General features: G+C 40.4%; 2 protein-coding genes across 21 annotated transcripts in view; one reads left to right on the top strand and one right to left on the bottom strand.

Moving 5' to 3' along the window:
• Positions 1–12,585, bottom strand: part of MBTD1 (mbt domain containing 1) — a 35,608-nt gene extending 23,023 nt beyond the window's left edge. For 3 of the 17 annotated variants that reach the window (XR_014949324.1, XM_085556775.1, XM_085556785.1), the window contains exons 1-5: positions 12,426–12,581; positions 4,979–5,180; positions 3,731–3,870; positions 3,044–3,158; positions 2,870–2,955 (exon numbers count right to left, since the gene is read on the bottom strand). Coding sequence is in view for 14 of the 17 variants with exons in the window: in XM_085556775.1 (XP_085412901.1) it covers positions 2,870–2,955; positions 3,044–3,158; positions 3,731–3,870; positions 4,979–5,180; positions 12,426–12,446 (564 nt within the window). In the remaining 3 variants the exon portion in view is untranslated. The other 14 variants (XR_002467778.3, XM_021555221.3, XR_014949325.1 and 11 more) reach the window with 12 other exon arrangements.
• A 406-nt stretch (positions 12,586–12,991) lies between these two features.
• UTP18 (UTP18 small subunit processome component) lies at positions 12,992–22,621 on the top strand. Of its 4 annotated transcripts, XM_031506380.2 has the most exons (14): positions 12,992–13,390; positions 13,471–13,598; positions 13,703–13,798; positions 14,543–14,622; positions 14,849–14,934; positions 15,542–15,667; positions 16,487–16,661; positions 16,986–17,086; positions 17,848–17,938; positions 18,257–18,380; positions 19,279–19,453; positions 20,127–20,269; positions 20,859–20,918; positions 21,535–22,621. In XM_031506380.2, the coding sequence occupies exons 1-13, from the start codon at positions 13,007–13,009 to the stop codon at positions 20,881–20,883; spliced, it is 1,734 nt and encodes a 577-aa protein (XP_031362240.2). In that variant the 5' UTR covers positions 12,992–13,006; the 3' UTR covers positions 20,884–20,918; positions 21,535–22,621. The 4 variants fall into 4 exon arrangements, with proteins under 4 accessions (XP_031362240.2, XP_085412915.1, XP_021411230.2 ...); XM_085556789.1 differs by lacking the exon at positions 20,127–20,269; XM_021555555.3 differs by having other exon boundaries at positions 20,859–22,621.
• Positions 22,622–22,630: the final 9 nt, after the last annotated feature.

The following is a 22,630-nucleotide window of genomic DNA, read 5'->3' as shown; positions in this document are numbered from 1 at the left end:
GAGCAGTGCCCCAACAGGTAATGCCAGAGGAGAAAACATGCAAATATGATTTAAACAAACACCGCCAAAGCAGAACACTGCCACCCAGTGTAGCATCCTGGAAATCCTCCCTTAAATCACTGGATATAGTTTAAAAACAGATGAAATCAAGAGAATGAAAATATTTCAGCTCAGACTAAAATTCAGGTGGAAGAAAGTACTTCAGTAAATGTGCCTCTCATTAGAAACAGAGTGAAAATAAATAATTGCTCTTAATTATGCATAAAATTTTCCAGTAAGTAGTACTGAGAAGTAACTCAAACCACTGTAATTTGCTTTCAGTTGTAGGAATGGTTTGAACTAATAAAAGCAACTATAGAAAAGAGTAAAACGTGTTTAGAGGAGAAAAAGTGAATGCAGGTCAGCAATGAGCTCACTGTATGTGACTAAGCTATAACTCAATATTAAAAACATTGAGTTTTTCTCCTTGCAGCAGCTACTGCTGTGTGCCTGATTAATGCAATTTGACAAAATAAAAAAAGAGGCTGCAAGGTGCACAAATGGGAATTCTGGCATTGTCATGGGCTTCCTGTAGGATATAAACCAAAGCAGTTCCCTACTTCAGTTTACTGAAAGCTGAAGTCATGGGCATGGCGACTCTATTGCCACTGAATTTCGTTAGTGTTGCTCAACACTCAAGTCTGGAATAAACGTAACATGGAAGCACAAAAAGCACATCAAAATACTTTGAAATTAATCCTTATCATAAAGAGAAAGAACTTCCCAAGATTTAGATACTTTAATTCTAAAATGTAGCTGTTTTAAATTGAAAGAAATAACTTCCCAGGAAGAAAACAAAACTAGAGAAACTGATGTGTGAATTCTACATCAGACCTGAGATACTGAAATATGCCAGGTTATTAAAAAAAACAAGCAAAATCTCACATCTCATAATTCCTTGAAATTTTCTTTAATATTGATCCTAATGTTCCCTATCAAATATCCATAAAGATATATCCAGTATAACCAGTAAATTCAATATATTTTATTTAATGATGAATTTAAGGGTAGGTATGTCATTTTACTGTCGACTCAAAACTTTGATCTTGAGCAGAATAAGCTTTATATATTCCATCACACACATACAGGTGTATCAAATCCGTAATATGGATGGTGAAGAAACATCAACTAATACAAACTTTTACAAATCAAAGCAATACAGTATACAGAAAACAGAAATAATCTTTCCAGAAAGTCAAAAAGAATACTGTTTAATTATCAGTGGAGAGTGGGACAAAGCGAAGGACCTAACAAAAGAGCACTGACGTGTTTTTCAGATTCTGACTGGTCTAAATAATGTATTTTTCAAAGAAATAATTACAGCAAAGTTAAATGCAAATCATACCCTTATAACACTAACTCATATCCATCAAAGAAATAGAAATCTCCAAAGAAAACTGCATGATTTGCATTTTACTTGTATGAAAAAGGAAAATGAGGACAGAAAAGAAACAACTTAAAGGCTACTTGGTAGCACTGTTGCCATAATCTTGTGAAAATTTTTGAGGTACAATGTGACCATGAGTGTGGTCTTGGTTCACATTACTGGGGCAGTGTGCAGATGAAGCGGTGAGAAAGATACAACTGATTTTAATAAAATGTAACGACATAGCATAATTTACAAGTGATCTAACAATTGTAGCTGTCTCTAATAGAGGATGTCACCCACAGTGAGATGTTTGTAGATAGAATAGCACAGCCCATGTTATCAAATGATACTTTTTGATATGGACTATGAATTCACTTATTACATGTACATAGCTGTGAAAGCACAGTGCAAACATGCTGACTCAAGCACGTGGAATTTGATACAAACTCCCCAAGTTCCCCTAACGCAAGGCTCTGTTCTGGGCAGTAGCTGAGGCCTCTGAGCATAAAGGGCACTATTCACAGAGTGCCAACTGCCAGGAGCCCTCAACTCCCACTGCTTTATGATCTGAGAGGGCTCAGCAGGAATTCCTGAGCAGGAGAGAAAATATTTCTCTTCTCTCTCATGGACAACTTCCATGAAGCAAAATGTTTGTTTTGATTACAACTTTCAGCACATAATTTAGAGCAAGACAAAAATTTTGTAATACAGTATGCTTTAACTTCTCAAATTAAAAAATATGCTAAGAAAACATCTTCTGTCAACTCTTTTACTTAAGAGACAGAAAGTACTGACAATATTTTAATTGTTAGTCTAATGTCTAATTACTGGAATTTTATAAACACATTAAATACAGATGGCTCTAAGTATTTTCCCAACCCCTTATTTCCTCAGTCATTAAAGAATGTCTTTTTGCCTGAAATTTCTGAAACTCTAAAACAAAGAAAACCAACTTTTTAAATTTCAGATTTCTAGACAGCCTTAATTTTCCCCTATACTAGACTACCTGTCAGCATGACTGACAGGGAGAATCTGACTAAAAATTAAGAAAGAAAGCCCCAAATATAAATATGCAATGAAAAGATCAGTCCAACACAATATAACAAGCCTGACTTAACCTAAAAAGCCTTCTGTAACTGTTTTCAGTACAGCTTGACTTGGCTGGTTTGTTATTCTGCAATACACAGGATGATTTGTGACTTGGACATAAGAAAAACAATTCTCAAGTATGTAAGAGCCTTTTTATTTATGAGAGTGTACATAAGATGAAAGTAACTGATGGTGTTCAGAATGATTTTAAAGGACAGATAAATTACCTAAAAAGTAATCATATTCAGTTATATTTCATAAATCATGAAAAATTTTGACATGAATGTTTTGAAAAAATGAATTCAAGAACTTCCACGGACTTGCTTATAGACACACAGAGAAGAAGGAAAGCACAAACTGAGAAATACTCACGTGTTTAAAGCAGGTAACAGGTGCTGCTGTAAAGCTATTACTATTGATGTAGTTACCCCAGCTGAAACCTTCCACAGGGACAGCTGCTAAGGGAAAGTTATTTCAGTTAGGAAGCTGCTCATGATGCACAAATCTTTCAGTGTTTTTGTTTCAGCTCCATTTATATGCTGTTACCTGCTTTTGTCTTTGCCTGGTTTTGTAAAGTTGCTTGGTACTGGGCATATGCTGCTAATTTAGCCACTAAGGGCTGTTTTTGTAGAACTTTAGCCTTCTTTGTTGGAGGTTTACCCTAAAAAAAAAAACAAACAACCCAAGTCAATAACATCTTTCTAAACTCCTAACAGGAAATTTCCACAGGTCTGCAGCTATCTTTGACAGATTTAAACTAAAATCAGAAGTACACAGAGACTAAGTATCACACATGCATTATAAAATAAATTTAAAAACCAGTAGTAAGGAGTGTCCAAAAGATGACTTTTGTACTACTATCCCAACTTGAACAGCACTATAGATTCACTGTTGTTTACCTGAAAAAAAGATATCTCTTAAAAGCAGGTCAAAAGGAAGAACTCTTAATCTAACTTATAGCAAATGAAATTTCTTGGCATTTATTGCAATGAATTTGAGACAAGGTATAATGATATTTCTTGACATTTCTCTATCTTTTCTTGAATACTCAAACATGCCTTGATGATTACTTGATTAATATTTAAGTCAATGGACATATACCTATTTTGCAACTCTATAAAGAAAACCCTCAAACCCAAGAAAACTGATCTTAAAACATGCAGCCATCTGTACAAATACCCAATTTTACCACCAGAGAGGACAGAAAGGATGTAAAGAAAACGGTGTCTGTACCGCTACCTGAAGCCTGGCCAGAATGCTGGCCTTCTTGGAGTTGGAGGAATAGCTTCTGGAGCACGACACGCTGCAGAAGCGCTTGGTTTTAGAGTAAAAAGCATCCCGGACACCAACCATCCCACACATCTCACACGTAGCTAATCAGAGGAGAGAAAAAAAACCTTAAAATATTAAGAGTGTAGTTAAAAATCGCAGTAAAAATTCAGAACATAAAGGAGAGAATGAAGGTCCTGGAGGTGGCACCGTCAAACAGTTTCTGAGGGCTCGACCCCAAAGAAAATTGCACAGGGAAAAAAATTTAAAACACCACCACTAATAACAGTGAAACAGCAAGAACCTCAAGTTCATTGGTGAAACAGTGCCTCTTTCTGCTCACTATTAATTTCACCCCCATGCAAATGAATGACCCAGCTAAATCAGCTCAAGCCGATTTTTGGTTTTTCACTGTTTTCAAGGAAGCATCTGCTTTGAATCTGGGCTTGCCAATCTTGGTTTCCTCTAAATATTGAATACTTCCAAACTGAAATAAAACCAGATCTACTGTTTGATTAATAAATTAGTGTATCCCAAGTACTCCAGCCCACTAATGGTTTTTTTCTGCCTAGAATAATGTTTCAGAGATGGACAGCATCACCCACAGTGTATATGGGTAAGACTTGGAGACCAACTAATGCCAGTCAGACAACACCCCAATTCTGCCCAGAGAAAGCTCTACACTAATCACTAGGATTTCACATAAAATATTCTTCCCTGATAAAAGAACTCTTCCCTTTTAATTTATTTTTCTAGTATTCTCCAGCTCACAGCTAGTGAGGAGTGAACAGGTAAACACTAACAGTTTTTATACCATAGCAGTAATGAAGTTTTCCTAGTATAGGAAGAAATATTTAAATGTATTGTACCTGTAACATAAAGGGTAGAGAGAAGGCATGCCCCGGCATAGACACAACACACTGACATTTTCCTCAAAGCTCCAAGAACAAAACTGATGCACATGAGAATACACACATGCATGTGCAAATACAACAACATTTAACAGGAGGGCAGATGTTCCCATACTATTTCCTCCCTGACAGCAGGTTTCAAACCCTCTCTTATTTCAGTTTTGCAGAACCCAAAGAATTCCCCTTCCCAGAACCATCCAACTCCAACCCTTTAGCTGCTTTGGTCCCTTTTCAGTGGGACCAACATTTGGGATGGGACCCTCACAACCCAGCTCCTTGCACCCACACAGTACATACTCACCCATGCCAGATTTGCCATCTGGATAAGTATAAACTTGCCCATTGTTCTTGATAATTGGGAGACTGGATGGCAAAGGAGCAACCTCCTCCTCACTTTCATCTGAACTGGAGCTGCTGCTGGTGTCCTCACTACAACTATCATAACCGTCAAACATCCCGAACGAGTCTTGGCGTTTTCTTTCCACTCGGGAACTATGTTCTGTCTAAAAATTAAAAATAACCAAACAACAACAAAAAACAAAGAATAGCAGAATGTTCTGAATGGAAAGATTTCAAAGTCAAGCTTAAAAAGTTTCACAGGTCAGTCTTCAAAAGCAGATATTCTAAGGCACTGCTGTATCAGCACAGACATGAACCATGTATTGCCAATTATGTGAGCATTGGTATAATCAAAACTGGCCAATTTTTGGTGTTGTGATATACAAAAAGGAAAAAAATCTTTCTCATGATCCACTGAAAATACACAGGAGCCATCCATACATTTAATTTCCTTGGTATCTTTATAGTTCATTAAGTCTGATGAGCTGAACACTGACAGCCACACCGATCTTATATGCAAATGAGCACATTACAGATGGCTGCAGCTAATTCCACTAAAATTCCTTCATTTGAGAAAGCTGGGCAGAGAAAAGACAGTTCAATCAAGAGGGCACTTATACCACAGCAAAAGGAATGAGAGGCTCTCTGCTCTTATTGGCTGGTGGGGTTATCCATAAATCACTTAGCTCCCCTATGATTCCGTGACTCCCGTGTGAAGCAGGAACACCTCTCCAGCTCACAGGGCTGTTCAGAGGATTAATACATTAACCATTATGAAGAGCTCAGTTACTATGGCAATAGGGTCTGTACAAATGCTGAAAGAGAGAAAGGTGACTAATTTGCCACTGTCATATACAAAAAACTTGTTACATAATAGTTTTTCTATAATAAAAAAATCTGAAGTAGGATAAAACCACACAATTTTGCAGCACACATGACAGTTAAGCAATTTCCAGCAAAGACAGTGAAGAAGCAAGAGATTAACTGATGCACTTTTTCTGAGGCACATCCACCACATACATTTTGATAAAGTGACAGCTTTCACTTATTAATATCTTACACAGCTCTATTGAAGCAAGACTACTCCTATGTGAACTGCCCTCATTAAACTAAAAGAACAACTTTATATTATTTCCATAATCTTAGTATCTACTAAGTTTGGGAGGAAATAAAGAGAAAAGCACAAGTTAGGGGAGTGAAGTATAGACAAGAAAACAAGAAAAATTAGGAAAGCCTTTGGCTCAACTTCCCTTTCCAAGAGCTAATTTTACTTAAAAGTCAGTGTAGAGAGAAAGGTAATGTGATTGGGCTTTTCCTTCTTAAATTGCATTTGGATTCATAGCTTCAAGATTTCATCACAATTCCCCAAATCCCTTTCCTAGAGCATATGCCTGAACATCTTTATTGTTAGATCTTGTTCAAGCCTTTTTCTGCCATGTTGTGCCTTTATTATAATATATTCTACTTTGCAATCTAAATAAATCCTATTATGGAAGAATTTCCTAATAGGTACAAGGGAAAACTGATTTCCGCACTGACCCAATGCAATTATTAAAAAAAATTCTCAGAAACCCAGTAAGCACAAAAGCTTATGCAATAAGGCAAACACTTTAAACACACTTACAGTAATTCTGAAACAAAACAACCAAGTCAGTATAATGTTAATTATGATTATACTCTCCAGCAAAAAAAAAAAAATTAGAATTGTATTAAATCAAATCAAATTTAGGATAGGTCATAACCTGAAACAAGCCCATGGGATTGTTAGAGGAAACACTGAGCCATGGCAAAGCTCAGCCCTGACCCATGCTGGCAGCAGTGTCACCTGTCCCATCTGCCACCTACATGCATGACCAGTGACTTGTTTGTGTGTGCACATGTGTGCAGCTTAAGGCAGAAGATGAGCACAACATCGCCATGGATACAGTGTCCTGCCAACACTGCCAGGAATTTTCAGAGCAGAAGATGAAAACTAGTCATCTTCCTCAAGATTTCAGGAACTCCTTAATATCTCACAGTATTTAAGCTCTCTTCACCACAGTCTCTGCAAAGATATAAATTGTGATTCCATATGAACCATTCCCAGCAGTACTACCAAAGCACTGTGATGCATAGGAGGTTTCATGGACAGATACTTGTGGTGTTTCAAAGCCCAATGAAGGATCTCCCTGCTCATGTCCTCATCCTCTAAAACAGCTGCTCTGATTTCACCAGGAGATTAGGGCCTCATCCTACACCGAGGTGTGATCCTATGGCTTCAGCCCTCTTACAGAGCTGCAGTACAAGCCTGTCTCAGGATATCTCTTCCCACTCCAGACTGGAGAAGAACTCTGGACCTATAAGGTGGTAACTTTGCTCAGGTCTTAAATGCTGTTGCCACTAAGAAGGAATTAAAGTGCAGCCCATTCCCAGTCCTTCCAACTCCCCAAGCCAGCTCTGCTCCCACTGCCAGGGAAGGTGGAAGAACTGGGAAGCTGGGGGCAAGGTGAAAGACCAGAAGCTGAAGCACAGGGCAAGGTAACTACAACAGTGCACCTGGCTCTTTCTGTTGTTCTTTTGCATCACTTCCATTTAGTACCTCATTATTACTGCTAAGCTCTCTTTGCCAAAATATCCACAGATGGGAAGGAAAACAGCTTCTCTTTGTAAATGGAAAGTTGGGTGGTCAATTAGGAAAAATCATTCTTCAGTTTTATACAACTTCAGTAGTAGCAATCATCAAGTTTTTGAGTTTAACTATACTGTCAAAACAAACCTCATGTATTACCTTTCCATTTACTTAATATTCAGCCAAACTGTTCCAATTCAAAATTACTGAATAACAAATCTGCAATTCAAATCAGTTGTTCTGCTTATCATTTTAAAATAATACTGTAGTTTTTATAAAAAAATTGTATCCCAGCTCTTGTCAGATAATTTATGCAGGATATTCTTAATGTTAATTTGTAATTATTATCTGGATTGCAATTCGGGAAACTACTCAAAATGTTTTGTGAGATTTCAAAAAGGCAGAGTTTGCAGGAAAGAAACCAGCATAAGTAGGTGAAAGTTAGGGAAGATGATATACAAATCCCTATGCTGGAATTTTGTTAGAGCAGATCAAAACACTTATATTTTGATAATAAACACCACAGAGATTCTTTTTAACCCATGTTGAAACACAGCATTTGTAAGGAAAAAAGTGAACAAGAGGAAGCTTTGATAACCCTTCCTGCAGAATTCAGATGAACAAAAGAAAAGGAGCTCTAACATCTGGAAGTGAAAAAAGTAGGAGCACTGCTTGAATTCAAAGGTCAAAGACACATCCTTATAAAAAGGACAATGTATACTTCAAACAGAATTATAACCAAGATAAAGCAGCTGCTTCAGTACAGCAGCAGCCTGCAATTTCTGCTGAGTTCTTGCTAATTGGTTCCACCTTTTTCTTTTGAAAATTAACAACAAATCTTCCCCCTTTCTGATTTTCTAGGACCTCAGTCTTCTTCTAGAAGCTCTCAATCATGTCATCAACAGTTCCTGAAGTGCTGGTGGCCTCTAATACCCTATGGTGAGCTTCACTAGAGATACCAGGAAATTGGAACCATCTACTATGCACACATTCTCCCTTCGTTGTTATCCCTCCTATCTTTGGAAAAGACAAAAGGAGAACCCAGGAAATGACAGATCAAAGAGCCTCAGCTCATCCCTGGTGAGGTAACAGAACAAGCAATGTTGGAAGTCATTTCTAGGCATGTGAAGGACAAGCAGTTCTTGACAAGTCCTTTTAGGCATCACAGATGACTGCAACACCTTGTCTGTCCAAAGCAGCATCTCCCCACAGAGCTGCAGGTCCTTGGAATCAAAAAGAGGTGTGCAAAAAAAAAAAAAGAAAAAACCTCCAATCCTTAAATCAACATAAAGCCAGCTTCCTACTCTTCAAAGCTGGACTCAGCACTAAAAATCACACTGAGGAGATTGTCTTTTCCTCAAAATACAACCCAAACAGTATTCAACTTCTAACAAAGCAGGGACCAACCTCTTGTCTATCCACAGAAACTGCTTGGAGCAGGAGCCTGGCTTGCTATGAAACAGAACCTTGCAGCTGGTTAATGCCAAAAGAGCAGCAGCTTGAGTAACTACTCCAGTAATAGAGTTTATCTGTACATTAAGCAGAATAAATGCACAAACAAAAGAACAAGACAAACTTTCAGGCATTCTGGCTAAGATTTATTTTCCTAATAAGATTACTCATTCCTCAACAGAGGTTTTCAGTCAGAGCACTGTGAAATGTATCATGAGCAGCACTGGCAAATTACCCCAGACTGTTTGCTCGGGGGGGATTCTTGCATACTTTTCTTTATTGAAGTGATGGGTGGAGAAAGGAACCCTTAAGAACTGCTTTCGTATTCTGCCCAACTTCCCATTTTCCTGTTCTTCCCCTCCTCCCTGTGAATACTTGACAACAGAATATTTTTAAGAAATACTCTTAATTAAGCATTACATGAGGCAAATGGTATGAAAAAGAACATAGCTAAGGAAACTGGTTTCCCTGAGAGCAGGAAGGCAACTCTAAACAAATCAGAAAATAACCAGTTTCTCACTCTAAATATACACTTTAATATACATATATATACACACACACTGAATTTGATCAACACATTATAGCATACATTCTTTGAGTTTAGTAACTATTCTTACAACACAAAAAATGGGCACAAAGAGTGAGCAATCCATGGCAAAACCAGAAACCATTTCATCTTATTTAGACATCAAACACTTACTTAGGAAATGGCTTTAGTGTCTTGATGAAGACTAGACTCAAGCATTGGCAAAATTTATGCAAAAGAGTTTTGAAGGTAAGAACTTGCACAAACAACACCCCATTGTTGTGTAACCAAACCTGTTGCCCCCGGGTAAGTGCAGCTGGCCACAGGAGGAAGATCCAAAACAGCAACAGAAAGGTTTCAAATCACTCCAAATGGTTATTGCTACTTTTAAATTCAACCTGGGGTTTGAACTCAGAATGGCAGCAATTTGGAGCTTGGAGTACAAGGGCTGTAGCTCAGCAAAGGTACCCCAGCACTTGAACAGAGGCATCACTTCCCATATTCAGCTCCAACCCTCTCAAATGGGACAGAACTATGGACAGATGGGTCAACAAGGTCAACAATGAGGTCACCACAACCTTCAAGCCAAGGGTCTGGCATAAAACAAATTTACTTTAATCACATATCCTTAATGGATCCAAGGGTATTTCCAAGTTAAATTTGATGCACAGGTTTTGTTTCCAATAGTTCATTGATGCTTTATGCTACAAACTTACTTTCAGGTTTGGATGCTAAGGAAACACCACAACAGAATTAATTTATTTTGAATTTATCTCTTTTGAATGCAAGTTGGCCAAAATAATTTACAGTAGAATAGTAGCTTGTCCCTGTGGAACTGAGTTGTGTTCTGAGGCCTAATTGTGCCTCAGAAAATAACCAAAAAAAGAAAATTCAAACATGGTACCAATTTAAAGAAAACACACTTTCAGCTTTCATTAAAAACAAACAAAGACCCCAAAACTAAACATCTTGGGATTCTTGGAAATCAGAACCAACCAAACTTACTTTTTTTATATAAGCAACTCACCTCTATCTGGAAATGTGCCTTCCACTCTTATTATAAGTAAAATCTCTGCTGGAAAATTACAGAAATGTTTTTTCCTGTCTCTTCATTTGCTATGTATGACAGCATTTTGTCTGAAGCCAGTTTCTGCTGTTTGTCAATGGTTTTGTCCATAGCCTCTTCCCCAGGGGGTTTCACACAAGAGGGGAGACTCTTTCATAAAAAAATATATCACATTAGCAGGAAATTTTGGAGGGGGGGTGTGATGATTAATCTGTGAAATATCTGAGTTTTGATAAAACTAAAAATCTGTTACAAACTCTTTTATATTTCTACAAAGCCCTTACAGGAGTATCAGGAAGAGGCAAATATTTCACTTTAAACACTGTGTTACCATTAAAACAAACAAACAAAACCCCAAATGAAACAAACAAATTTAAATATAAAGAACCCCAAAACCACCACCAACCCAAAACCAAAGTCTTCAACACCTGAATTCATTCCACGTGCTCAGAGCCAGGCTCAGCAAAGGATCCCACATCCCCAGTATGTATACCAACTTACCTGAGAAATGAAGGAATGCAGCAGTGGTTTGCAGGAGATATGAAAAGCCTTGCAAAATTAAATCAAATTTTAGAAGGTAAGAGAAATGAAAGCTAAAGAGAAGGAACTTTTGTGCATATTACCACTGCTGCCAAAGGCACCTTGTTCTTTAGGGAACAGCAAAGAGAATTCTTACTTTCAGTTTGCAATCTTTCTGCATGTGCACAAGCCCAAATATTCTCAAAAACAACACTCAAACTGTTCTTGGGAGACAAGATCCCTCTGCATAGTTTCCTACAGCCCACATTACACACTTCTAAAGACAATTAACCTACCAAGTTTTATTGCCTTCTTAACAGAATATATAATTTTAGTTCTCATTGAAGGCTCCAGATTAGACTCTCATAGCCTTAATCCATTCCATTTAAGTCAAAAGCAAACTGTTGAATACAATTAATAGGTAAATGCAGGTCCTCAAACCTGCAAAATAATTTTAATTTTAAATACAAGAGATTGCCCTGCAGCTTTCAGTTTTGACTAGGTTTAGATTTGAAAAATCACAACAGTTGCCAGTCACATTTTAAAATAAATTGCTTTTTCACACACAGAATTTATCACCATGATCAGCATAAGATTTGTAGCAGGACTTCTAATTTTCAAAGCCACGCTGGGCAGAAATTGCTACACTTTCAAACATTTCCAGCAACAACCTGAAAGCGAAACTGGTTTCACGAGTTTACTACTCCTCGCAAAAATAACAAAATCACAACATCAGAAGACACAAAAATCGCACGGAGAGGGGAGGAAGTGGCCGCAAAGAATCCAAAAGTTTTGAAGTGCTGATAAAAAAGAAAACTCTCAAGCACTTATCGTGACCACGCTGAAGAACTTTAAAAGGCTGAAACAGCAGGAGGAAGTTACTGAAACCCGGCACGACAGCGGAGCAGGGGGAGAAGCAGCTGGAGCTGAAAGTTTTCTCGGAGGCAGGAGAGGGGCGAGGGACAAAACCGGAGCCCGCAACAAAGGGGCAGAGCCGGGCCGGTGCCACGTGCCCGGGCGGACCCCGCCGCGGCTCCCGGGACGGGACCCTCCGCGGGCCCGGCGGGCACGGCCCCGGCAGCCCCGCACCCCGGCGGGGCCCGGCCCCGCACCGCGCCCCGCGGGCGGCCCCGGCCCCCTCCCGCACGGGCACCGCGGATCGCTCAGCTCCCGCCCCCGCCGCGCTCCTCCCGGCCCCCGCGCCGCCTCCCGCGCGGCCCGCGGGCTCCGGTACTCACCAGCTCCTTTGTGCTTTCCATCAGGCCCTCATGGGCAGGAGCCGCCCGCTGCCTCCGCGCGCGGGCGGCGGCGAGCGGGGCGCGGCGGGGGGGCGCGGCGGGGGCCGGGCCCGGCGGGGCGGGGACGGGCCGGGCGGTTCGGCCGCTGCGAGCGCCGCGGGCCGAGCGGGGCCGAGCGGGACCGGCGGCGGCCGCCGGTACATCAACAACACGAGCGCGCGGCTGCGCAGGCGCGGACACGCCCCCGCCGCCGTCGGGCTGCGCGGAGCGGCCCCGCTGCCATATTTCTCCCCCCCCGCTGGGCGAGACCATTCCTTACCGGAGGTGGGCGCTCCGCGCCAAGGCAGGGACTGCGGGGTGTAAGAGCAGCCGTGTCTGGCAGAGAGAGGCGATGCGCACGGGAGGTGCCGGTGGAAGGCTAGGAGCAGCCGGTGAGGGACGCCTGTTGCCTCCCGGGTGGGGGATTCCCCCCCGCGGGTTCGCAGTGGTGCGGCCCAGGGTGGGCGGGAGCTGAGGGAGAAGGGAGGGGAGGAAAGGAGTCACGTGACCGCGGGTCGCCGCTGGGGGCGGGGCTCGGTCACATGGGGGGGTGTTGGCGTCCTAAGCCAATCGCGGGCGGGGGCTGGGGATCACGTGATCGGGCGCACGTGTTCCGGTTCCGGGTGTGGCGCGCCATGCGCGGGCGGGCGGCGACAGCGCCCGGGAGAGCGCCCGGGATGAAGGCGGCCAAGAAAACGTCTAAAGGCGCCAGAGCGGCTAAAGCCGCGAAACCGAAGCGGGCGGCGAAGCAGCTGCGGGCCGTGGCGAATCAGGCCGCGGGCACCGAGGCAGCACGGCGCGCCCGGCACCTGAAGGCGCTGAGCCGCGCGTCGGGCGCCGAGCGGGAGCTGGAGGAGCTGGTGTTCGGCGGCAGCCTCCCTGAGGAGGAGGACGAGCTGCTGCGGCGCCTGGCCGGGCCCCGACGGGTACGGCACAGCCGAGAGCCTGCTCGCTGCCCGGGCTCCGGGCCGTGCCACTGTCACACGGTCCCTTTGGTTGGTTTCAGGTTGCTGCTGCAGAGGGGAAGGGCCTCCAGGATGACTCTAGCGATTCGAGGGTGAAGAAAAAAGCGAAACGCGGGTTACTGCTCAAAAATCCCGCCTGGGTGGATGAGGATGATGAAGCTGAGGAAATGTAAGTTCAGGTTAGGTGATGGGAATTGTGTATCACACTTGGGAGCGCTTGTAAGCGGCCTTGGTTTGAACGGTATTTGTGTTCTGTTTGTTTTTCTCCTCTAGTGTTGATATGACCCATAAATACAGGAAAGATTTAATGAAAAGTGATGCCGAGACAACGCTTACTAAGAAGAAACTAAAGAAAAGACTTGAGGAACAGTGAGTTTCATTAATGTTTTTGTGGCTGTCTGTATTGATCTCATGATCATTGCTCTCCAAGTTGGGTGCCAGAAGGATGTTGCCAGATTCTTCAGTGGCACATTGAGCAGGACAAGGGGCAGTGACCATGAACTAAAACACAAAAAGTTCCATCACAACATGAAGAATAATTTTTTTCCATTGAGGTTGACAAAGCACTGGAGCAGCTGCCCAGGGAGACTGTGGAATCTCCCTTGGAGACATCCCAAACACACCTGGACATGTTCCCACCTGCTCCAGGTGACCCTGCTGTAGTGAGAGGTTGGACTGGATGGTCTCCCTTCCAAGCCAACAATTTTGTAAGCTAAAATATATTTATGTGACATTCATAGTCACTTTACTCTTTATCCACTGTGCTTATGTGGTCTCTTTAAAGTCAGGGCTTCCTGCAGTATTTGTAGTGTTACTAAATAACAAATGATACCAAAAATAGTAAATTAAATGTGCGTTAGCATTGTCTGGATTAAGTTGTTTAATACTTATATCAAAGTGCCCAAACTAATTTGTTTTCTAGGGAATTATGCAAGAAACAATGAAATCTTAATTTTTTTTTTTTAGGAAATTAAAAAACTTGCATTGTGTTCTAAGTACAAGTAGTCCTGCAAAATTCTGACTGTGCTTCTTCTAAATACTTAACTCATAGAAGGAAATTACTGTCTCACAAAAGTTATGGTTTTTTTTTTCTCTTTCTCCTTTTCTCATAAGGTTTCAGAATGCCATGGGAGGAGTTCCTGCCTGGGCTGATCTAGAAAACAGGAAGAAATCGAAAAGGACTTTGAGTGATAGTAAATATTCCCAATGCTATTCTGATAAGAGTTTTTGTGATTCCCTATTCAGCTTGCTAGAAGATAATTACTTTTGATGTCCTCTTAGTTTCAGTGGTATAATGATATGCTGGCTATGTCAGCTTAGTTCCTTCAATGTGCTTTAATTCATTTCAGTGAGGTATGTGTTGATTTTGCTGTGGGTGTTTGTGCAATTAGCTGATTCCACGTGCTTTGGTTTAATGAGGTGACACTGATGAAGATGATGATCTGCTACGCAGGACTGGCAATTTCATAACCAGCTCAGAGTCTCTGCCAAGAGGGATTTTGAAGGTAAAGACAAACCTTATCCTGCCACTTCAGCTGGATTAAATGCACACTTTGACTCTTGTGGTGTATAAAATTAGTGACTCTTTGAATTTGTTTCTGCAACTAGAAGCTTTAGAGGATAAGCAAATTGAACAATTCACATGAGAGTATGAAACAATAAACTGAGGTGTGTTGTTTGACATAAGAATTTTCTGCACTCTAAATAGCATCTTGTAGTAGGATTTTAATTTCTGCAGAAGGATGGAATTCTCCTACAGCATTGAAGTGACTGATAAGATCTTTAAGAAGACAGCCTTAAATGAGTATTTCTCACACTGTCTCCTGCAGCTATCTCAGATGAGTCAGAATGCAGCTGGTTTTATATTCAGTTTTAATGCAGATAGAAAGGTTGGTGAATATAGAAAGGTTGGTGAATATAGAAAGGTTGGTGAATTCAGCCTGTATTATATTGGAGCAGCTCCCTGAATGGGCTGTGTGTGCTCTGCTCACATCACACTGCCCAGAACTTCATCACAGGGCTTGAGGTCTTGTAAGCATAAAGAGTAAATGGCTTTTTATTCAGCATGAGTGATTGTTGGTGGTTTTTTTAACTGTCTGATCTGTGTTGTAGATGAGCACCTGCCCTCCTGCAAACCAGGAACGTTTTGCCAATGGAAAACTGGTGACAGTGCAGTTTCATCCTTCAGCTCAAGTGGTGATGGCAGCTGGGCATGATCGCTCTGTGTCCCTCTTCCAGGTGAAAGCTTCAGTTTGTACCTGCTGATGGTCACTAATATAGAACCTTTTCTTTGAGTGTACATGAAATAGCCTGGAATGGTAGACTTTGTTTTCTGTCTTCCTCTGCACACCGTCAGGGCTTACATAATGTCTGTGGTTACAACGGAAATTCCTTGGTTAAAGGCATCTTGGAAGGAATTTCCACCAGTGACTTCACACCAAGCATGTGCAGAGTACTGGCAAACACTTTGTCTCAGAGTTTTTAGGCGAAGATTTGTGTTTAAAAATGTTTGAAGGTTTGCAAATGACAAGTGCTAATGAGGATTTTTGTTGCTAAGTGGTTTGGAGAGCCTGTAGTGGGGGGAGCAGCCCACTTTGCTTTGAGACTGTAAAATTGCTATGAAATCATGTTGGGGATGGAGAGACTGTGCTGCAGGAAGATGTTCATCCAGAGACACTGCCAGGCTCCTCTGAAAACTAAAGATCCTAATTTAATTTAGGAATTCTTAGCATGGCCCAGGGTCACTGGAATGGTCAGACAAGTGGAATGTGATAGTCTCACAGAGCCACAAGAAAACCCAAATCAAAGCAGATGTTTCCATTTAGAAAAAGCACAGTAGAAGTGATTATTTGAACAAAGCAAGAAGTGTGAGGTCTATCAGAGAGGCAGAGTTACATCAGATAAGGAGCTAAGAACCAGATTATTTGTAGGAGAGGGGAAGAGTTTAAGGCTTCACAGTGGTGTACCTCTTATTACTTAAGTCTCAGCTGAGAAGTGAAAAAGTGTTTGATATATTCCTCAATATAACAACCTGGTTTGTTACTTTCTTTTTTGAAGGTGGACGGTATAAGGAACCCAAAAATACAGAGCATCTATTTAGAGAGTTTTCCAATTTATAAGGCTCGTTTCAGTGTGGATGGAGAACAAGTTATAGCCACTGGTACTCACCACAGAATGTTCTTTGTGTATGACATGATGGCTGGGAGTATCATCCCTGTCCCAAAAGTACGAGGTATGTTTTGCAGCTCTGAGTGTCTGGGCACAGTTGAAGCTGTCTGAAATAGAGATGGCACATGAATTTGCTTTAAAACAAAGTAGAGGGGCTTGTTGGAGGTTTTATTTTTAACTTATCTTCAAGGAAATAAAGTACCTTTAGTGTTAATTGTCTGGGATATTAATTATCACACACAAGCAAGGTTGAGTTCAGCTTCTCTGTGACAGCATATTGCAGAAATTAAGAGCTGGAATCAGGTCTTACTCATATTCATCCTATCTCTAAATATTGAGGCCAAAGAATAAATTGCACCAATTTCAAGTTTCAAATCTCTTTTTAAAGGTGTGGAGGAAAAATTCCTCAGAAACTTCGAACTCTCTCCAGATGGATCATTTATGCTGCTAATTGGAACTTCAGGGTACCTTCACTTGCTGTCCATGAAGGTACGTTCTCTGCATGGTCTGTGTAGCTTTGCTTCCTTGGTGCCTTTCCCCTTTTGAATCTGCTTTTATTTCATCTGCAAAGCAATCTAACTTTCAGCTGAAGCCAAAGTATGACACATACTGTAACAGCCCTCAAAAATGTGCTGTGGAATCAACCCACTGCAGCTTTAGGGAATTATTTTGGACTCTCTGAGACTTTGTTTCACAGCTCCATGGGGCTGGTGAAGCTCAGGGCAGTTCTGTGGGGTTTTCAGCTTGAAGAAATTGTGTGTCAGTGCTGTATTTCAGCTGCTTGCACAAACACTGTGCTGGCAAGAGGAATGGAAACGGCATGGGAACAGGCACCTGGGGGTGGAAGAAATACAGGACTGCTTTTTTGGGAGTCATGCTAGTGCCTGCTGCTGCACTATGTTCATGAATCATGCCAAATACTGATTCATAATGCATAGAGCAATCTTTCAGCTGAATTTTAAAATGCCTTATGATGGCAGGTGGATTTGTTTTAAACTTTCACAGGGAAAGATACTTTTAAAGGAGAAAGTTCAGTTTTATATAACTCAGGCCCTTCAGTGAGGGAGCAAATGAGTGTTTGTTGATCCAGCTGCAGTTAGACTCAGGAGCTTTTGCTCTGCAGGCACTGAAAATGCTGGTGCTGTTCTCTGAATCTCAGGGTAGATAACTTAAGGTTTTTGTGGGACAGGAAACAACTCTTCTGTAGATTTTTGGTAGAATCTCTGCCAGCATTGTTCTTCATCCTGCAGACAAAAGAACTGATCAGCACTATGAAGGTGAATGGAAGATGCACTGCCTCTGCTTTCACCCCAGACAGCAGTAAAATATACAGCTATTCAAGTGAGTATTGCAGCAGCTCTAGTAATAATTCCATTTAAATTGCATGAGTTCTTAGAAGTCACTTATAGTTTTAGAGAAATAATTTCAAAAATTTATGCTAGTATCTCTCCTAAAAATACAACCAAGTGTTTAATCATTACAGAATGGAATTAACTATTTTATTGTGCCTTTAATAGTTGTTTTTTTTTTTAAATACCTTATATTTGATAGCTGTAAATTAACTTCTAGTTGTCATCTAATTATTTTTTTTTAATCAAAATGTACTAACAAAGTGATGTGTATGTGTGTTTTCTCTAACATCTCTCATTCTGCAACCAGAGGAAGGCGAAGTTTTCATTTGGGATGTGAGAAGCAGAAGGTGTCTACACAAATTTGAAGATGAAGGTTGTTTGGAAGGAAAGTGCATTGCTATTTCAAAAAATAACCAGTATGTGGCATGTGGGTAAGTGACTGAACTTTGACAGCTGCTTCTGCTATCATTTTGAAGTTCTTCAGTGAACCTATGGGTAGCTGGTGCGAGTGTAGGAACATGGTTTGGTTCTAATAAGCTTAGAGTAGACATAAATAGATTAATATTCCCTATTTTATGGTAATAATTTGCTTTTCTCTGTATAAATATACCATAGTACACCTAAAACAATAGGACTGATACTAGTATTACTATTGCCATGTATGGGTTCAGCAGTTAATTTTGAAATCACCCTGACTAAAATCACAAATTCTATAACAGGAATGTTGATTCAAGGCCTTCTCCCTTTTCTAGTTCTTTTCCCTGTACTCCGAATTTGGCTTCTGCAAGGCACCATATTTGCCTTTCAAAAGTGGCCTCAACTTAAAGCCACAAGCTGAAACTGTTTCTCCAAATTTACTGAGATGCAGTTTCAGCCAGGGTCTGGATTCTTTAAATGAGAATAGTAAATAAATAAAGGAATACAATATATATTTTCCTAGCTCATTGTAGAAGAGGATTTTAAAGTGAGCTTTGCTAAATTATGAAACAAAACCAAAAAAACCCCCACCTTGAAGTTATTTTAGAATATTTTGATACCAAACTCTGCTTGCTTTCAATTCATCCTGGTAAGAGATGGGCTCATCAAGGCTCCCCACAGTTGAGTCTCTTATTATATAAGAAAAAAGAAAATCCAATCCAGCAAAAACTTAAACTCCTCCACTAAATACTGTTGTAAGTTCCAAAGGCAAATCAAGCTCCAAACAAAATATTATTGCACACGCCAGTAAATAATTGGAAATTATGTTTATAGGTGAGTAGTGGCTATAGATAACAAGACAGTATATACTGGAATAATACTTTTCTAATCTTTGTTCATTTTGTTCTTTAGTTCATCTTCTGGAGTTGTAAATTTATACACCACTGATGCCTGCCTCAAAGAAAACCATCCTAAACCAGTTAAGGCCATAATGAACCTTGTTACTTCTGCTACCTGTGTGACTTTTAATCCCACCACAGAGATTTTGGCAGTGGCTTCCCGTGACACTGATGAGGCTGTCAAATTGGTATGTTCAGCTGCTTTATTGCAATATTTCTTTTGTATCTTGCTAGAAATACTGCTAGTGACATAAAAAAAAATTATATTAAGCAGTTAAGATACTGCAAAAAGTGTTAGACCAACGAGATCAGACATGGCCAAGACACTCTGCATTTACAAGAGTGTAATTTTATCTTCTTTAGTAAAGTTACTCTGAAAAATAAGATTTTGTAGTTTAGTTTACCTTTTTTACCTTTTTAAAATGCCCTCTAAAGTGTCTGGAAGTGTTAGAGCCAGGTTGGACAGGGCTTGGAGCAACCTGGTCTAGTGGAAGGTGTCCCAGCCCTTCCCAGTCTGTGATTCAATTTCAGAGCTGTAAATATAGCTCAGCAACAAATGTGAGTTTTCAGCAGCTGGTAACTGTAACAATAGTATTATGGGGTTTTTTTTTGCCAGCCTTGTCAGAATTCTGGCCAACAGTGGAACTGTTGAATTAACCTGAGGATTTGTAGGTCTGAGAATTGCAATAATTGGTTCCATGATGTGTTCCCTGCTCCTTTTCCCCAGCAGAATTCTGTATGTAGAATCATAACTGAACATTTGAGCTTAACATTGAGCTTCAACTATGGATTCGTAGTTTAATTTTATTTTCAGTGGGTTTTTTTTTTACAAACCTTAAATTCTGATCTATTTCTCAATAGGTGCACCTTCCTTCATACACTGTATTCTCAAACTTCCCAGTGTTCAGAAGAAAACAGATTTATCTTACTCAATCTATGGACTTCTCTCCCAGAAGTGGATATTTCTCTATAGCAAATAACAAAGGCAAAGCTTTGTTATTTAGGTAGGTACTAAGTTAATCCCAGACACCATGTTTATGTTCTGTAAGATGGAACAGATGGCTGTAAGTGATAAAGTGATTCCTGATCTGCATTACACGTGATTAATTACTGGGGTGTGGAGCTGGCTTTCCCTGATGGAGAGCAGCCCTTATTGTTTCTCTGATTATGCAATACATCCTGTTTGCATACCTTCTGATTTTCCTCTCCTGCTGGTGTGGTCAGGGGTGAGGAGCAGGGCTAACTTTAAGCAGGAATATTTTTGTTTACACTCCCAACTTCATGGTGCTTGAAAAACGGATTAACTTTAAGATGAGATTTTAATGATTTACCAAGACAGACAGGGAAATTTTATAGAAATATTTGGAAATATGTATAAATCTTGTTATTTGTCGTTTATTTGAAATTGAACTACATATTATAATGGCACTTAAGTTATTCTAGCAGGTGGATCTTTGCTATCTTTTACGACATCTATTTTTCAAATTATCTGAAGATACTCAATGACACTGCTGAAGAGCTATTGTTTCTTTGTGTTGTTCCCTCAAAAGATTACTGAGAAGTTTTAAATCTCTCATTTTTTTTTTTCTTTAGGCTGAAACATTATTCATCCTTTTGAAAGAAGATACAGGAGGAAATGAACCAGTAACTGAGGTGAAAACAGCACTAGAACTGTTCGCAACATTGACTTGAGGAGCCTCAAAATTTTCATTTTGCTGCCTCCACTTCTTTAGAGATGGCAGGAAGAATTTCTTAGCCCTGTGTGATCTGTCCTGCCTGGTTCACTCTTGGGCTGGAGTAGGACTGGCCTTGTCACTCTCAGCTTTTCTGGTAATGCAGAAAGTTGATAGTTCAACTAAGAACTGCTGTCAGCTGGGCTGAGCTGATTATATTTAAATCAAACTCAGAAATGTTGATAAACAGCTGCAGGCTGGCAGGGACTTGGCTTGATCCTGTTCTGGAGCATTGTGAGCCCACAGAAGTCTGCATAATTTCAAATTCCTATTACAGGAATTACTGAAGTTTCAAGCATAGTTTGTGTGCAGATATGATTTTATTGTGCACTTAAATGTCTTCTTGGGAAATTGGGAAAACTTGTAGCCTTGACAATAATACACAAGATTGACAAAAACTGTGTTAATGAAAGGAGGCTGAATTTGTTTAGGCTGGAAGCAGCTCTGACTACTGCATGTTAAGCTTGCATAGAATTTTGTGATGGCTTGGTGTTTGGAAAATGCTAACAAAATTATCTCTACTGGTCTTTCCCCAGGTTTTGTAATCTGCAGATAAAGCGATGCTGACAAAATCAAAGCTTTTTTTTTCTTTTTTTTTTCTTTTTTTTTTTTTTTTATATATATGGAAGCCTCAAAATACTAATAGAATATATGTATTTTTAAATTTATTTGTTTTAAATAAATGTACCTGGTAAATTTCCAGGCAACTTGTTGCAACTTATTCAATGCTTCGTGTAAGCTCACAAGTAAGATTTTATTGATTGGCACTCAAGCTTGTGTCTTCCAGAGATGTTTGAATGTCTTAATTATTATTAGCATGTGAAATATTCCAGTGCTGAAACAGAAATTTTGTAGAAAATGGCCTCTGCTTCAAACATTTAGCAGGAGCTTTTCCATCAGCCTGGTTCACTTGAGGCTGGGTTGGAAACAGCATTTTGCTGCCTGGAGGAGCCCAGTCCCCTGAGACCCTGTTGATGTTGGTGTTGCAGTTCAGCCCAACTCCCTCACTGCAGCTTCAAGGTGCCCTAAACCAAGAGGTGAAAAAAACCCACCCCATTTATGCTTTCCTGCCTCCTGTGTCACAGAAACAACTGCATCTAACATGAGTTTAATTCTTAAGGAAGACCCCAGTCTTATTTTTCTGTGAAAGCAAAGAATCTTGGCTATCACATGATTTTTAAATCGGTGGTGGAATTGTAATACTATCAGGGTCCCCAAGCAGGGACTAGGGTAGGGTCTGCCACTGCTTCATCTGCTGCCAAATCCTGCCCCTCTTATCTCTTTCTGAAGTGGCTACCTCGTTTTCCTTAAATTAATGAAAAAAAAGGTTGAATGGGGACCTGCTACAGTAAAACCCTGATTTGAGAATAAATTGTGGCTCATGTATGACCTCTTCCCCACAATGGAATTTTTTGGGTGGTAACAGCTTAGTCAAGGTGCTCCAGTAACCAGCACTGAAGTAATGAAGACTTCAGTGAAAGTGGCATCCCAGAAGATGTACTCTGAACTTGAGAAAAATGTAATTGTATAACCATATTTGACTATAGATTTTGACTATAGGAGCCCATTGGTGAATTCTTGTCATGCTATTTTTAAAAATAAGATACCCTGTGTTCAGATATATTAGGTTTT

This window comes from Lonchura striata, chromosome 18 (assembly GCF_050655825.1).
Source record: "Lonchura striata isolate lonStrDom1 chromosome 18, ASM5065582v1, whole genome shotgun sequence".
Classification (NCBI taxonomy): Eukaryota; Metazoa; Chordata; class Aves; order Passeriformes; family Estrildidae; genus Lonchura; species Lonchura striata.
The sequence above is the reverse complement of the archived record's forward strand: the minus strand, read 5'-3'. Positions and strand labels throughout refer to the sequence as shown.